At 51.3% G+C, this 17,007-nt stretch overlaps 5 protein-coding genes across 5 annotated transcripts; 2 read left to right on the top strand and 3 right to left on the bottom strand.

Moving 5' to 3' along the window:
- Positions 1-915: 915 nt before the first annotated feature.
- Positions 916-1,316, bottom strand: BJX68DRAFT_266897 (DPY30/SDC1 family protein; the record flags this gene model as incomplete). Its single annotated transcript, XM_071045641.1, has 2 exons — positions 916-1,006; positions 1,132-1,316. 2 exons carry the CDS (start codon positions 1,314-1,316, stop codon positions 916-918), a joined length of 276 nt encoding a protein of 91 aa, XP_070899186.1.
- Positions 1,317-1,925: 609 nt separating this feature from the next.
- Positions 1,926-4,862, top strand: BJX68DRAFT_237337 (fanconi-associated nuclease 1). The gene is made up of 3 exons (XM_071040179.1): positions 1,926-2,664; positions 2,736-4,191; positions 4,243-4,862. The coding sequence occupies exons 1-3, from the start codon at positions 2,153-2,155 to the stop codon at positions 4,750-4,752; spliced, it is 2,478 nt and encodes an 825-aa protein (XP_070899187.1). The 5' UTR covers positions 1,926-2,152; the 3' UTR covers positions 4,753-4,862.
- Positions 4,863-4,889: 27 nt separating this feature from the next.
- BJX68DRAFT_237339 (40S ribosomal protein uS15) lies at positions 4,890-5,995 on the bottom strand. The gene is made up of 4 exons (XM_071040180.1): positions 5,727-5,995; positions 5,630-5,662; positions 5,369-5,415; positions 4,890-5,305 (listed from the first exon to the last, which is right to left on the bottom strand). The coding sequence occupies exons 1-4, from the start codon at positions 5,926-5,928 to the stop codon at positions 5,132-5,134; spliced, it is 456 nt and encodes a 151-aa protein (XP_070899188.1). The 5' UTR covers positions 5,929-5,995; the 3' UTR covers positions 4,890-5,131.
- A 5,233-nt stretch (positions 5,996-11,228) lies between these two features.
- On the top strand, positions 11,229-13,330 carry gprM. Its single transcript, XM_071050044.1, has 5 exons — positions 11,229-11,471; positions 11,540-11,632; positions 11,687-11,841; positions 11,889-12,027; positions 12,078-13,330. Exons 1-5 carry the CDS (start codon positions 11,399-11,401, stop codon positions 13,106-13,108), a joined length of 1,491 nt encoding a protein of 496 aa, XP_070899189.1. The 5' UTR covers positions 11,229-11,398; the 3' UTR covers positions 13,109-13,330.
- Positions 13,331-16,153: 2,823 nt separating this feature from the next.
- BJX68DRAFT_237354 (uncharacterized protein) lies at positions 16,154-16,694 on the bottom strand. The gene is made up of 2 exons (XM_071040181.1): positions 16,613-16,694; positions 16,154-16,531 (listed from the first exon to the last, which is right to left on the bottom strand). The coding sequence occupies exons 1-2, from the start codon at positions 16,653-16,655 to the stop codon at positions 16,278-16,280; spliced, it is 297 nt and encodes a 98-aa protein (XP_070899190.1). The 5' UTR covers positions 16,656-16,694; the 3' UTR covers positions 16,154-16,277.
- Between the last annotated feature and the right edge of the window lie 313 nt (positions 16,695-17,007).

Consider the following 17,007-nt stretch of genomic DNA (forward strand, 5'->3'; position numbering starts at 1 on the left):
GCCTTTCACAACCGTCTCTAAATGTCGACCGGCGCAGGCTCAACGTATTCTGGGGCTAGGTCTATGCTGCCGGAGGTGCGATATCAAACATCACCTCACCGGCCAATCCACCCACTGCTTCCCGCCCTGCATTAACAGGGTGCACTGCTCGGTCAAGGTAAGTTTCTGGTGGTGACTGCTAATTGACCTTGGCTCTTAGGTAAGAGTTACATCCATTAGCAGCCGGAGTCAAGGTTCTGGTAAATGGGACTATCTTCAGTACTTTTCCCGGTCTCTCGGGATTGCCCTTGCAAGTTTCAGAGATATCGGTCTCGGAGTTTCTAACTGCTCCAGAGTCCAGACCCTGGATGGCCGATTAATGTCCTGTCGCGCTATATGCATCTTTATGCTAAGTCTCGCATAATGCTTTGCTGACTATGCTATGTTCACGTGCCACCGTTTGTCCACCCATGGTATATGGCTGTCCATATCTTGGTCTAGTTTGCACGGGATCTACTTCTGGAATCAAGGTAGATTTCACATATATCATCTAGCCCTAGATGGCTTGGTATCAATAATCACCAAGTGCTTTGCGAATGAAAGCGATAGGTTTTCCTAGACTGCATCTTGCCTCGCGTAGTGTCATCGCTCCTGTCGCTCATTCTTGTTATACACATCCAGCAAGGAGGGATAGAGACCAGTCGCAGGCATACTAGGTAGCCTGTTCGATGGAGCCAAATGAGCCGAAACGAACGGTGCGAGGGCCAGTCATAGAGTGCGTAAGGCGTCGCATACACGACATAATTCGAAAAGGTTGTAGTCACCCTTCTCCAATCATGAAAGCTCAAGCTCGCGTGCGCATCGCTTGGGCTTTTGTGGAAAGGTCACGCTCGTAGGTAGACGCAGAACGAAAGTAAACTAGAAGTGGAGACCCGCCTACTCCGGCGCCTTCCCCGACTGTCCGCCCTCAACCTCATTGCTCTTCTGTATGAGGAATTCACCGAGCACGCGGAGAGGATTCGACGGTCTATACTCCGCAGAGAGATGCCGTTAGCAAGAGAAATACCAGAATCATAGCCACGAAAAGCGTATTGCATCCGTCTTCTCCAGACACGGTAGAGACAGGCTATCAACAAGTGGAAGAGCACATACTGTTCCTTCGTTACATTTTTCATCCCCTCAAGCAGATACGGGACGATCTTCTCATTCATGTACACACGCGCTGGCGCGCCGCCGGGCCGCACGGGGTTCGAGTTTGAAGCGGAGATGTTGGAGTCTGCGGCGGGGGTATGCGAGCCTCCGGCAGCTTGGTTCGTCGGTGTGTTTTCATTGGCCATGTTGAATGCTGGGCCTTGGTCTGCGGGTTGGTTTGACGGTTGTGGTGTGAATGGGAGAGATTGTTCTGGAGCTGGTGCTGGGATTGAGGCTACTGAGTCGGCGGTGTCGGGTTTTGAGATGGAGTGGAGATTGAGGGTTGGGATGGTGAGGTCTGGAGTAGAATTGATATGGTGCGAGCTCGAAGGCTGTTGAGAATATGAGTTATGGATTAATTTTGGCCGCACTTGAGCGAGGGACTGAGGTTCAAGTGCGATGGAAGAGAAAGGGAAATCGCGGGCAGTATTTGAGATCGCGAGGGCGGAGAGGATGGCGGAGAGAGGGGTGTGGATCCAGTACGGAGTAGATGGAAGTGTACGTACATAAGAGGGGAGGAGGAACTCACTGGGACGTTGTCGGCCATAATTCTGGACTGTGGTATATATATATATCGATATATAGGGCATAGAGAGATGGATATTAAGAGTCAAGAGATTGTATTGTTTGCTGTAAGGATTTGTTTGCTCTGCGCCTGATAGCCTTTGGAGTTTCCCCTCAGCAGATTAAGGTCAGGTGATCTCGTGTCTCGTCGACACGTGCAGACGCATCACACTTCTTGCCCTTGACAGGTAGCAAAAGGCAGCGATGACTCTCCGAGAGTCGCTGCGATTTTTGGATACTTGTTCTGCGTTGTTTTCTCCGATAGTTGACGTTCTTCCAGGGACGTTGTCACTCATTATTTGTCGTAAAGTCTGCGACCGACGATATCTGCCTCCAGCGGAAATATATATCGATAACGCGTGCCTTCATGTGCTTTTGTCGGACTTAGTCGCGGAATAATCTACCATTTCCCCGCAGTATGTCCCTTCTGGACTACTGGGATACGAAACGCCCATCTGTAAAGCGCCGCAGATTTTCGCCGGAAGTTTCAACTCCAGAATCAAAGTCTATCCGCGAGAGCAGGAAGGGAACCGAGGACTTTCCCTCAGACGGAACGCCGAAGGCCAAAGACGAGGACACGAAAACGACACCTGCCGAGTTGGCCGACGACGGATCCTTGAAGAATGATGAAGATGCCATCCCGAATAGCCAAACAGAGCTCGAGTCCGCTCTTCCCACCGTCGAAACCGATACCCACGCGATAGAAGAATATGAGTCTTCGCAACGAGCGAAGGAAGATGAGGAAGAGGAATTCTCCTTACAGGAGCGGATGCGGGACGGGAAATGGCGCAAGGGAAAGAGCTCGATATACGTGGACGCATTCAATCTTGCGCTGGATACCGTTCTAGCTGAGGAGGCGCATCTGTTCAATGAAGCGGAGAAGGAGATATTCCAGCATTGGAGGGGGCTGTCGTATGAGTCGCAGTACTTGTATGGAGTTTCTGGCTATGACCACCTATATTAGTTTTGTCGAGTGGATGCAATGGCTGACGAGTTGCTAGATACGTCCGTTTGTTTCTCCGCAAGACCTCCGCATGGCATCGTGTCGGTAGACTGGGTTACTACTCGGACATTGCCGACATCCCGCAAGTAGTAACAGACCTGCAGAAGTCTAGAGCATTGTCTACTCCTCTGTCTACTGATGAAGAAGACGACGCATCCGATGCCTCATCAGCAACTGAATCTGGCTCAAGTGGCGGGTTCCGCTTCGCAGACACCATTGATCGGATTACTACTGTGGAAGAGGCGTCTTCCTTGCTTCTGCTAGACGAATTGAAGGCCCTTGCAAAAGAGGCCAAGATACAAGGGAAAAGCAAGCAAGATCTCATCACAGCATTGCACGAGACAAGCCAGAAGCAGACTGGATTGGGATGGAACGGCACTGCCCACTCATCAGGCGCCAACCGGAAAGTGCATTTTCTAAACAAGATCCTGGAATACACAGGTGACTGTGTTAGACTTGCATCTGCCCCCTGTGCACTGTTTGAGCGTGTTCATTTGGTGTTTTATAGGTCGACAGAATGGACGGAGAAATCACTGACCACCATTATTCTTGCGAAGATCTCTCGCCGGAACTTTCCCGAGTATGTCGTCTGTCGCTCTAGCTCGATCTTTCCGTCAAGGGAGATCTTGCTAGAATTTGAATCTGCACTCCGCACTCAGTTCAGAATCGACAATGTGCTCGAGTTTAGCGGGACACCTACGAGAGAGCGATTAGAAGAGATAAAATATCTCGCATACAAGGTCTATCCACGTTGGAGGGCCCTCCTCGAGCAAGAGCAACAAAAGGAGGATACAATCTATGAATCTGGAGAAGGAGCATACCTACGGCGCTTCTCACCGGCTTGGGTATATACTCGAATCCTACACAAGGGGCTTCATCCACTTGGCCGATTTAAAGAGCACAAAGAAGAACACAGGATTCTATCCGAACTACTTGCCCAGCGACTATTTCATCCCGCGCGGCGCGGCGCTTGGTATCAACGCAAGGCCTTATTAGAAGAACACTACATGTGGGCTTTGATGCCCTCGGAGGAACGCAGCGAAGAAGCACAAAAGAAGTACTGGAGACGCATTGCGTTGCGTACATGCGAAGAAGGCCTCGAAGACCCGTCATGCCACTTGATCTACCACTACGACCTCCAAAAGCGCATCCGCAAACTCGAGAAGGCACTCAAGGTTGTGAAGCGAGAACAGCACGACTTTGGACATGTCACACTTACCAAGCCCGAAGAACGCACCGTCGAGGGAATCCGTATTGAGCGCGAGGAGTCACCCGTCCGAAACGGTCCCGTCAACAACGATGATACCCCGACGCCCAAACGCAGCGGTCCCACCATCTGGCTCGACGAGCGTGAAGATGGAGCAGAGTGTCGAGTCGAGGACATGTGTCTGAGCTGGTATCGTGACCAGGGCTGGAAAGGGTACCACTCTGAGGGTGGAATTATTCGTACCCTGGTGAGCCAAATCTCCGCCTCTAGTAACTGCGCATACTAACACATCATACAGTTCGGCTACCTCTTCTACGACATCCTCTTCACCTACGTCCCGAACGTCTTCCAAACAATCTTCCAAACCTGCCCGCTGGACCTGCACACAGACGCCTTCTACCCATCCCGCGCCTCGGAGATAAACCACCGCCTCGTCCAAATCACAAACGGCGAAGCGCCCGACCTGATTCGCACCATCCACACCCAGCACGCCGCGCGGCAGCCCTGCGCCATCGGCATCGATTGGTCCTTCGAGCTAGACGACCTGCTCGAGATTGCGACGTGTTTCTCCGGCGAAGCCCTCGCGACCATATGCAAGATCATGGCGCAGGAGTATCAGGCGCGTGGTGGTGGAGTGCCGGACTTGTTGCTTTGGAGGACGGATACGAGCGAGGTTTGCTTTGTTGAGGTTAAAAGTGAGAATGATCGGTTGAGTGATACTCAGAGGCTGTGGATTCATGTGCTTTTGGGGGCTGGAGTGAAGGTTGAGCTTTGTAATGCTGTTGCGAGGGAGGTTAGGGTTCGATAGTCTCGAGACTGGGTTGTATATGGATGGCTTGAATAAATAGCTTGGACGGTTGGATATAGAACATGTGCACATGGCATACTATACCTAGCACATAGGAACTCATATAACGAAGTCTACGAGCCATACAAACGAAGTGGTAGGGTAATAACTTTTTTATCATTGATTCGTGGCGGCCAGATCTAGCCTATAACTAAATCTAGAACCGGATATCAACACCAGCGCTTCTCTCCTCTCTAGAGCGAGCACGTCCATTTCAGAACGAGCCCGCCAGAAGGTGAGTCTTGACTGAAGAGAAGCGCGGCGCGACCTAACCCCGACCCAACAACCATTACACCGCAACAACAAACAACCCGATTTTTCTTCACGGAGTGTTCATCGCTTAAGCAACCATGGTGCTGGCGGTGGCGGACTCGTACTTCCAGGTGGGAGGGAGGACACCGACGGTCTTGTAGTAGCGGGACAGACGGTGGATACGGGACTCGATGAGAATGAGGCGGAACTTGCTGTCCTTGTCCTTGCGGTTGCGCTCGAGGTGCTTGCGGACGGCGACGGCCTGGGAGATATCGTTAGAATCAAGGTGCGAGGGGAGAAAGTGAAGAGCAGGGATTGTGCTTACCTTCTTGATGAGGTGGTACAGGTCCTCAGGGATCTCGGGAGCAAGGCCTGTAGGGGGCAAAATCACTCTGTCAGTCTGTTGTTTGACCAAGCAGAGGCATAACCGCAACTGCATTTCTGCGAGTTGGGTGGCATTTCTACGACGGTTGGGCTGAGTGTGAAGTTGGTTCGAATGTGTTAAGCGCGCAACAGTATCATCCCACATTCACACTCCCAAGCCCAACCAAGTCTACGTGCAGGGTTGAAGAAGGTGATGTCGTACCGCTGGACTTCAAGATACGGAGGATCTTGTTACCTATCGCATAGTTAGCTTTCGCGATCCCGATCCCACTTTTTCCTTTTATCATGCGAAAACATACCGGTGACAGTCTTGACCTGGGCGATACCGTGGCTGTCACGGAGGACAACACCGATCTGAGAAGGAGAAGCACCTTTCCTGGCGAGCTTGCAAATCTGATCGACGACCTGCTCGGGGGTGGTCTTGACCCACGGAGCAGGTTTGCGAGAGTAGGGGATGGCGGAGGACGAAATGCCCTTTCCCTTGGAGTGAAGACGACCCATTTTGAATTGGTGGTGGTTGGTTTTTTTGTCGGATCGGACGGGTTGCGGTGGTTGTCGATGTGCAAGTCGGTCGAAGGAAAAGTTTCTTTTGGCTTGTTGGCGCGGGTTTGAAGATGCGAAATTGGATTGTGGGTATTGAGTCACGTGGGTAGTTGTGGGTCACGTGCTGCGGAACCTTCGCTTAGCTTTTTCTTTTTGCTTGAGATTTGCATCGCAGCTTGCGCTTCTCTTGTTGTTCTCAACTCGACTGCCAGAGTTTTTCGACAAGCACACCGTTGTTGGTTCTTCGACTGGTGATACGTGTTCTTCATTCAGAGCTTGATATTGCTTATTTTTACTCTAATACCTTCATTTAGAATGAGTTAAGGTAAGCTCTTGCAAATTCCCTGCCTGTTCGGACGCTTTTATGATGAAACATCACCTTTTATTTTATTTTTTTTCTGGTACCTCTTATGTCAGGGTTAGATCCTCGTGGTCGAGCCCGATGATCTAAATGGACTTCTGATATCGTCTCGTTCTTCATTTGTTGTCACCTGCATTTTCCGTGACCTTGACTAACTTGAGTCCGAGTTTAGGTTGCGACCTGGAAACATTGAATGCACCTTTCTAGCCTTCCACGAACTAGTCAGGAAGAATTAGCATACTGTTTAATCAAAGTTTCATCAATGCCAGTCATTGCTCCACACACGCTCTCGAGGCTTCCTTGTCCATCCAAACTTGAGAGAATCGCCGAGTCGAAGCTAGAGTGTTACTTGGTCGCATGCGCAACTAGTCTACTGGGACTGCGTCGTGCGCTCTCTTTGTTATCGGGTAGGCGCAGTGGGCAGCTTGCGCCCTGTAATATGTCCGTAAGGACTCAAGTATAGTCGTCATCGCAGACTGGTATCTCTTGGTACACCGGTTCTTTGCTCCCACGCGCGCCAGTAGGGCAAGGCCACGAAGTACCCCGCTTGATGCCGAACGACGACAGGGGATGAGTGGGAGCAGTGGCAGGCCTGTAATCACGCCCGAGATGTAAGGAGTAGTCGTGTACGAAATAATCCTACCCCACAACCCCGCCAGAAAGCCAGAAGCACGCATTGCGGCATTGGACCTCAGTTGATATCACACCGCTGCTCGACTAATCTTCAATATAGTGAGATTATGCTGGGCAAGGACGGAGCGCATGAACAGCTCATTGCTGCAGCCTTGCCCAAAAGACCATCCTTGTCCCTGGCCGTCGGGGCGTAGATGTCTGTGCAGAGTTTGAGCGGAGGGACCCCGGAACTTCTGTAATGTCCCGCGAGTATCCTGAACCACTTGTGATATATGTCATGTGTAACACGACACAGACGTAGTGACTGGACAGATGGCAATGGCTCAAGCTAATCGCGGAAACTCGCACATCTCTCTGCCCTGACCAGAGTTTACCGGATACTCAGCGCCGCCAAAGCTGGCCGTGACTGAACGGTGCATCTCTAATCCTTGATAGGCGTGATGTGATGCTCGACACTCTCATTGCCTCATGGCGGCAACCAGTTGGTTGGATCGACGCAGAGTGCGCAAGCGAGAAATAGAGCGAGTATGGCTTGTACATCATGTGGACTGCATCTATTACACTTGGCCTAACTCTCTGCCCTGGTATTGAAAGTCGATAGGTAGGCTGAGAGATTATTGATCATCACGAGGGAATAGAGCCAATAACCATATGTCGGCTGTTGGTCAGCTTGAGTCTTGTCAAGAGGAACGACTGCGGCAGCCGTACAGTTTCGTCAAAACCAGGACCGTAATCGAGGTTGCGTATGATAAAGCCTAAAGGCAAGAGCTGAGCAAAGGACTCGCTGCCTCGTTCGTATTTCAATCGAGAAACTTTGGCGTTGAACACCGAGGATCAATCACAGTCTGTAAACGACAGCAAAAGGGGTCATTCAAGCACAGGACTAAGCTGCGAAGTTGCGCGAGCTGTGACTTATACCGACGGCAACCTATGATCGCCACCGGTTGGCTTGCCTGCAGAACCAACAGGTCTCACCGTCACCATCAACGCCGAGTATCCGTCGCCGATTGGCGCTTGGAGATGTGATCCTGCCGACCGCGCGCTTATGTCTCATCCATACAGGATGCATAGTTTGATCGTCATTGAGAGTTGGGAAATGCGGAGGATCGACCAGAGAGACGCCATGGGCTATGCCATCGATCTGAATGCAAGATCTTGTGAACGTGAGCTGACGAGCGATCAACTATCTCGTTCGAGCCTATCGTGGCGCGGAGGGGGCACTAATCGCCAACGCTCGCCTTTACCTGAGCGTCGCCGTTATCTAAATCTCTCGCTTGTTTAATATCGTAGACTGTGTAGGTTATTAAAAAACGGTATTGTTGGGGCGAGGGTTCGTCGGTGTCATTGGTCGTCAAGCCCCTTGTGCCAGGATGCTGGACGGACGCCTCCGTTCTCCGTTGAGCAAGCAGCATCAAGGTCCCTGGTCTCTCATCCCGTCTCTTGGGGACTTTGCTGCGTTTTTTCCAAGCTTTTAGCGAAGTCATGCTGATCTTGTTGGTCTTCTGTGGTTCTCTCTCGGTACCTTTTTCCAACAGTTTCTGGTATCGGCGGAGGCGCGATACCAGGCTCCTTTGCCGTCTTGTCGATACCATGCGAAATCCCTGGACTGTAATGTTTCCGTCTCTCTGCTTGAGCTGTGCCCAGGAGTACAATTGGCCTTCGGTAGCTGCTGACGCAATGCAAAATGAATTCTACGAGAATTTCGGCAGACATGCCTGATTGTGCTGTTCCACAGCTGACTGCACAATAATGCGTGCGCATTGGAGCGGAGATTAATGCAGCCCGTCAGAGGAAGATGGCGCTGCTTACTCCGTACTGCGATTCGAAGCATCCTCGCTTGTCAAGCACGGGACGGGGGAATGCCCTGAAAGTCTTTTGAGAAAGCCACCGTGATATAGTGGCGGCTGTTATTGCAGGGTCTCGAACGTTACACTAACTTAATTGCAAGTCTTGGGTCGGACTGGTATCAGTCTCCTGGGTTCAGCTCTTGATTGCGGGAAAATTGCGGCGCAAGCGAGCTCCTCGGCCAGATTCCTTTAGATCTTCTGGGCGGAGGGTTCTGATTGCGTGGCGACCACGAACTGTACCTGAAATAAACTCCACGTGCAAGCTTAACAGCCCTGTCAAATTGACAACTTCATTATCTGACATCCCGCCACCTGCCCACAATCGGTTATAGGAGTCTGATCACACCAGAATGACAGCAATTGCGCTCAATCCTAAAGGAGCAGTTGCACGCAGAGTGATGCGACAGAGGCGGTGGGCGCCCATGGATCAGAAGAAGAAACGGATTGAAGGCCCGACAATCAATACTGAATTGCGGAAAAGCTCATGCTCAAAACTTAGGCTGAATCATGCGGCGGACCTTTGGAACCGATGCCGGGAACTCTAATTGCGACTCGATTGTTCCACGGTTGTCCGGGAAGACGCCGGACAGCGGAACGCTGATCAAGAAACTCTCACACGCACAGAATACCTTATTCGGATGTAGTGTCTTCTGGAGGCTGCATATGTATGAGGCTCTTGCATCAATGTTCATCGAGGTAAATTCTTCAGTGTGAGGATTGCCAAGCTAGCTGACGAGCAACAAGTCGACGCTGCGAGTAAGTTAGGAAGCCGATGGAAGCATCAATTTGATGCCTTGGTGTTGGATTGAAATCTAGATTCTCCATTCCCAGGCCAAAGTGAAACCTCGAGCGACGAGATTTTTAGAAACGATCATCATGGTGGGCTCTTTCAAAGGAACCCACCTTCAAAACGTTGACGACAGACAAAAGTGGAGGAAATGCAGGACGGGGCGCCTCAAAGTCCGTCACAGTGGATCAAGCTGCCTCGTTTTGATAGTCACTGACATTGATTCTTGTACAGTCAAGCTGTACCTTCGTAGCGATAAGGACGATAGACACGCAGCAGAGGACCAAGAAGTGAAGAAGATAAATTTCCCGACTGCCAGCGGTTATTATTCGCTCAGACCAACAGTTATTGTCACACAGAGCCGACCTGACAGAAGGTGCCATGCGCGCAGCGGCCTCGTGTGAGCTTGTAGCCGAGATGCTGCCAGGACAAGGCACCAGGGGCAAGGTCGCAGCTGTGCAGCAGCATCATGCAGGCCGACTTGGGAGCTGGAGCAGTGGTGAGGAGACGGTCGAACTTTCTTTTGAATATGCCTCCAACGGCAACGGAGGAAGCCACAGAACCTGCATAGCCAAATCCGCCATCTCTCCGCTAGCGCAGGACTTGATACTGATTCGAGTTTAGCGGGCAGAACGTGATACTCGGGCTGCTGAGTGAGAGCCTGATGGAGCCGCGAATCCTTGTCAGCTGCGGGTAAACGACAAGCGGGCTAGACTATCACAGACACTTCCTCAGGTTCTTGGGGAAGAGACGACATCGTTCAGACAATTCGACGGAATAATAGAAGTTGACTGCTATTATCAACACGGTGGGTGTGCCGACGAAATCTCCGGAACCTCGCTTTTGGCCATTATTGTGGTTGCAGACGCTGAGCGCTCGCAATGTCGAATGGACTGTCCCCAAGAGACGGAAACTAGAATCGATCTGAGATGCAAATCGTGGAGCAATTGATTGCGCTGGACTCTGGAGAGGAGACGTCGACCAGTTGAGAATTGGATATTTTGCCCCTCCGAGGTCGTGGGAGTGTGTGTATTGATGTATTGGGGCGTACGGCCAATGAGGGGACGGCCCTGGTAAGAAATGGGACAAGAACCGAAACAGTACGGTACGGACCTGACAGACCAGACTCGGGAGGGAACTGGAAAGCCCCGCTTCAAGACTCGTGCTCCTCCACTTTGGCCTCATCTCTGACACTCTTTCTCCCCGGCTGATTGGAACCCCATGAGACTCTAGCGCGCGCTCCTCTTGCATCTCCCTCTGCTCTTTGGATGCTCACTGCTTTTGGTCCCCACCTATCGCTCCCTCGCCCTTGTGGCCAAGTCGGTCTCCGCCGTTGGCTCGAGGATTCTTTTCGCACTGGTCGAAGGCGCAACAGGGACCAAAATCCAATCATGTTCATCCGGGGACAAATCGCGTCGAAATTCGTACCTCTGGGTGAACGGGCCTCTGCGCCGCTCATTCGTCCCTCAGAAATCTCTTTTCATTGGGGCAGGTAAAGATAGACGGGCCTGTCCCCAGTGGCCCAGTCCGTACTATATCTGGCCATGTCTCGCCCCCTCTCCCTCCCAGGCCTGCCTTTTCTTCCCTTTTGCCCCTCGATGCGATAACTCGACAACAACGCCCTTTCCTCGCTCAATCGCAGTTGTCGCGTGGCTGCGAGCCTCTGCTACGGGGCCTTCCAGCCTGGGATCGTTTCGACAAGCACACCGCAGCCCTCTCGCCGGGATATGACTAATTCGCCCTACGTCGCATCGGCCGCATTTCCCACGTTTCAACAAGTCCAACAGTGACACTTACAAGATGTCTGGAACCGATTTGCGCGGATCATGCCCGGAACCGTACTACCAGGAGGACCTTTTTGACAATGGCGGATGTATGTTGTAGTCGCCTCTTTTTTCTCTTCCGGTCACCATCCACTGACTGTGATGCGACTTTGTATAGTTGTCGGAGGACGCTTCTGTCAAGTCACACCGATGGCAGGTAATGCTTCTTGCTGCCTTCCGTGTCCACAAGCCTCGTGGCTGTATGGTGAAGGTACAACACCCCCCGCTGCCCTCACCACCGACCATTCTGACATCTTCGCTGCAGAAATCCAGGAGAAAACAAGGATCGCGAGTTGGATTTCAGTCGCCGTGTTGCCTTTTTGCATATTCCTATTGGTATCATATGCTGTTCTACCAGCGAAACGAACACACCGTCATTACTTGAGCATTTGCTTTACCCTCGGCATCTGCTGCATGCAGGTAGGCTTTGTTGTTAGGAACGTCAGGAGCACAGCTGACTTTCCCAGCTCGCATTCGTCATTCCTCTCGGAACGAAACCAGACCAATGCTATAACGAGATCACACCCAGGGATATGTACTCCAGTTTATCGTGCGCCTTCACCGGCTCCATGCTTCTCTTCGGTGGGTGGGTAGTGGTAGTATTCAGTATGTTGCTTCCGATTGCGGTGCCTGGTCCGAGCTGACTTATATTCCAGGTTTCATCCGTACAATTGCCTTCCACCTCCAGGTCTGCTGGGAAGTGATTCTCGGCCCCAAGTTCATGTGGGGTGCGTTCATCTGCGGCTTGGGCATCCCAATCATTGGAACATCAATCATGCTAGTCTTGACCGGAGTATCTTTCCGATTCGGCGATGTGTGCCATATCAACATTGAAAAGAGTTTACAGGATTACTGGATTCCGATCATAGCATTTGCCGGCGCGTCCCTGATTATGCAGTTCACGACAATGGGCTACTGCGTTCATGTCTACATCAAGTCCCTTTACGATACGGCACCGACCACGAACAGCTCCAACATCCAGTCGTATACTGCGAGTGTCGGCACATTGACCGCGCGTCAAGCCTACCGACGTGTTCGCAAGATTCTCAAGCTACAGTGGAGAAGCAACTGCCTTGTTCTGGTCATTCTTGCCAACGTTATCGTTTTCGCTGTCATCTTCATTCGAGCAGATGACCAGCTGGAAGTTACACCCGAGAACCTCGCCCGAGCAGCGCCTTGGCTACTCTGCCTTGCTCTGAACGGTGGTGATAAGACGCAATGCTTTGAAGAGGCCAAAGATATTGGGCCAACCGAACCAACGCTCTTGGTGTTACTTGTCCTTCTGACCCTGGTCGGATTTTGGAATTTCGTCCTCTTTGCGCGCCCATCCATGTTTGTCGGATGGTGGGACCTGATTACGCGAAGAGACACCACCCAGTTTGAGTTTGTGTCTGCCGACGCTCGCAAAATGCGGGCCGAGGCGCACAGCTACGAAATGCTCAGCAGCAACGGACTACCGTCTTACAAGAGCCCCGAACCCCACGCCGAGCCCTATGTGCGGTCTCCCAGTCCCGCCTACACGGCGCGGACAATGAGTCCCGATCTGAATAACCACTACGGACGGGACGCACGCTATGTCCGACCATCAATGAGCTTCTCCGGACCACGACCCCCAAGCTCGCCGCAACACGATGGACGAGACTGGGATCCCGAGGCAACATTCGCTCGCGCATATCACCAGCGATGACACCTCCCTTGCTATTACTATAATGTGTCCATATAAAAACTTGCATTGTGATTTCTACGACGCGCACGACTGTATACCCATCTAATTCCTTTTTTTTTCCTACCATCACCTTCGTTCTCTGTCATTGATTCTGACTCTTCCCTGCGTACCCTCCTGGGGAGGCCAAGGATTGTACTATCTCGCTTCTTTTTTCCTTACGTGTGGCGGGCCAATCGGTATTGCAACGGCACGGAGTAATCATGGATGTCATATTAGATTGGGACAAAGGAGTTCAAGCATTTATTGCATAAGACAGAAATACAGCAAGTTAATGATTACGCCGAGCCCAGCTCACCTCTTCGCAAGATTGGAGCGAGGGTCGAGTTCCATGGAAGAAACCTGCTTCTCATCGGCTCCGGCAGTTTGAACTCGGCTGCAGACGAGGAGTCGTCAAAATTCCTGCCATGTCGATGACAATAATATGCTCCGAACTCGACTGGTTCGGTGCGTGGTGGGATGCCGATCAGCCACGACGTGCAGCGGCCCTGAAGTTTGTTGAACATTCTGGAAGCACTCAAGATTTCGCTCCCCATCAACCCATGGGCCATGGCACCGCGACCCAGAGTTCACCAAAACCCCTTTCCATCGTTCCTCCCGCCTTCCATGCTTCCATGTGGTTTCTTTTTTTTTTCTCTCGTGACACGACACGACGCACGGGGGATTAATTTTACAGTATGCAACGACTCAAGCCACATTGCTGGCCTGACGAGCTGACCAGGAATCTTGGAATTCTGGATTCAAGACAAGACTGTCAACCAATCCTTCAAGCTCCGCCTGTCACGCGCCACATCCTCTACGGAGTACGTATGCGCGATCCTGAGACGAGCTTGAAGCTGCATCAATCTCTGGACCGGGTCACGACTAGTTTGAAGTGATCCTTGGGCCATTCATGCATGGTCCGACCACGTTGAAGCAGGAAGCAGGAATTGGAAACGACCTCCACGTGGAGAACTCTGAAACCCGTACTCGGGCCGACGAGACTTGGTTTCATGCACGTCAGTCGCGCTAGAGGCTTGGAAGTTGGAAGGAATCTTCGAAAAATCAAAAGGGAACTTACTTGGAAGGGAAGGTGGAGGATTCAGTCTTGAATACGCATCTCTTGTCCAATAATCATGGAAATTCGAGGATATCGGCGGGTAGCTGGGGAAGAACCAAGTACGAGTGTAAGATACACTTGCGAGTTCTCTTGGGCCGTAAGCATCTCATTATTATTCCAGCCATGACAGCTCTCCAGCGTATGCAGGGTTACACTTACCTTACACCAGATGGGCCCGGACCAAATTAGTTTCAACTTCCCAGCAGCCCTGGGCCTCGGAGGAAGTCTCCTTGTAGATAAGTCCTGGGCCTGGGTGTCACCGTACCTGTCAGAATTTAGCGCGCCCTTGGCTTTGCCTTCTAAGTGCCTTGAGCTCGGGACCTTGGAAGAAGTTGTCTGGCACTCTGACTTGAATTAACCAAATTTGCTGGCATTATCCTCGACCCCTCGTTGAAATTCGATAGTGAGGTCGTAGTGCTACTTTAGCCCTGGCTAGCCCTGGCAGACTGACAGGGGAGGAACCCCGACTATCGACGGATTAGTTATCAATAATAATACTCGAATTCGTCAGCTTGACCCTCGAGGCGTGGCTTCGAGGTCTCCAACGTAATAGAAGGACCAAAGACGACATCGAAGTAGATTCGTATTCGTATTACAAGACACTTACCAGCAAGACAGGATCTTCCTGAGGAGGTCTGAAGAGAATCCTTCGATATGCAGGGCTGAACATGTTCATTCTCGTTCTCTCATCAACCGAAGACCCCAATCCCACCATTTCCGAGTGTCCCAAAATTCCACCGAGGATTTTTAGCGAGCCGCGACTCCGCGAACGAGCCCTCGTCTTCCCCACGGGGAGGGAGAGAGGAGTCAGGACCCATAGATCCACGACTCCACGGATTCCACTGATGTGGATTTTCGATTCGCGTTCTGGCGTCGAATTTTTTCGGATGCTGGCCAGGACGATCCATCTCATGGATGGGGCCATACTATCTGGATGGAGTGTGAATCGACATAGGATTCGGTATATGCGTGCGTGTGATTGGTGTGCAGGAATGGCGTGCCTCGGTTCTCCGTGTCGGATGTTTTCGACGTTCAATACAGATGGGCGGGGGACGAAGTTGGGATTCATGTGATCCGACAAGGGTCTGTTATTTCTCACATATGTACTTTTGGATACCCTATAGAATCGCTAGAATATATTCCTGTGGAAAAACGAGGTTGGTAAGAGCAATGATGGTCAAAAACATTTCTTTGCAAGGCATGACTTGTCCATTGTGTTGGCGATGCCTCCTCGGCCCTGGATCATGATACCAACGCGATATTTCTCCCCAAACTATGTATACTGCACTCATTGTTTCTCGAGCTGGCTATTACAGTGCCCCTTCTTGCATACAAGTAACCAAATCAAGTATGAGACAATTTCGTTCTCGCAAAGGCCGCCGGCCGTGAATGCCTGATCCTCTAATAGATTTCAAGACCCGAACCCTCGAGCTCATGAAAGACTATACTAGTACCTGTTCGTCAGACATGCATGATAGAAAGTCGTACACATAGTATAACAGTCCAGACCAACATGTTACCGTACCTTTCCTCATCGACGTAGCCTTGAAACCTACTCGTATCCCCGAGCCTCCAAGCTAAGCCTAGGGCAAATACCCAAGCAAGCCCTATCTAGCAATCGTCCTCAGCCCTGCGCTGTATGAAAGCATAGCAAGATCGAAGACGAGATAAGACCTTGAATCGATCAAGAAAGCACTCTCACTCGGTAGTAGAGAGATCAAAGGATATTACAAGAACCCTCGACGGCCGCAGTAAATCTAAATCTAGATCTACTCAGTTCCCAGGTTACATACGAACTGCTTCGCTACCTAGGCCTAGAGCATCCTCGGTCAACTTGATCAGTTATAGGCAGACAATCGGCCAGCTTCGAGGGACAACTGCACGAAAATCACCATCTATGGTTCCTGGTGCTACGAGTAGTGCAAGACCGCCCGTGCGGAGGACGACCCTGGATGCTTTCAGTCTGAATGGTCACCGTGGCATCATGCGATGATGGATCGAGGGTGCGGAATTCGAGGAAGGGGATTTGCACACTCATGTCGACTGCAGACTACGCATGTGTTGTAATACGTAGCTGAGGTTATCCGGCCTCCGCTCTTGCTCATCAGTCTTCTTCAAGAGGCACAAAAACGGTTTGTTCGCCAGCAACTTCGAAGCGAGTGCTGCGCATTTGGCGTCGCGGTGGGCTCTGGTCGCCTCTCCAAACGTGAGGTCCCTGGTCTGCTCCGTGGCGAGCGATTTCCAGAGACGGATTGTTAACGGTGCCCCAAGCGAGTACTCGTTTGCGACTGTATGCCAGTCAGTCATCTCCGTCAGTACGGCACAGGCTCAAGAGTAGATTGCTGTGGGGAATTAGGGGAAGATCATACCTTTCTGAAACCGTCCATACAATGTGTTCAAGCGCTCTCCCATGGGAGTGGTGTCCTCACAAATCGCTTTGCTATTATCGTCTCCAGGGTGAGCATCTCATCAACATACAAAATAGGTTGTGGAAAAACGTCTCAACAACAAGCTTGTTTATAACCGTTTCGGCCAACCTGCGGAGAAAAATGTCCCCGTTGTACGGGGTGCAAGCCAGCATGAATGCTGCCAAAGCCCTCCTGGACGAAATAGCCCTTCAAGCTAGCAAATCACTTGCAGTTCTTTTTTTTTTTTTAGTCAGACAAGTGATGTCTTCGGGCCCCCAGCTCTCAGCGAAGTTCTATGCTTGATTGAAGAGTGCGTCAAATTCCCTCGGAAAATCCGTTGGGTAGACAATATTCCA

Source organism: Aspergillus pseudodeflectus, assembly GCF_044049435.1.
Source record: "Aspergillus pseudodeflectus strain CBS 756.74 chromosome Unknown BJX68scaffold_21, whole genome shotgun sequence".
Lineage (NCBI taxonomy): Eukaryota > Fungi > Ascomycota > Eurotiomycetes > Eurotiales > Aspergillaceae > Aspergillus > Aspergillus pseudodeflectus.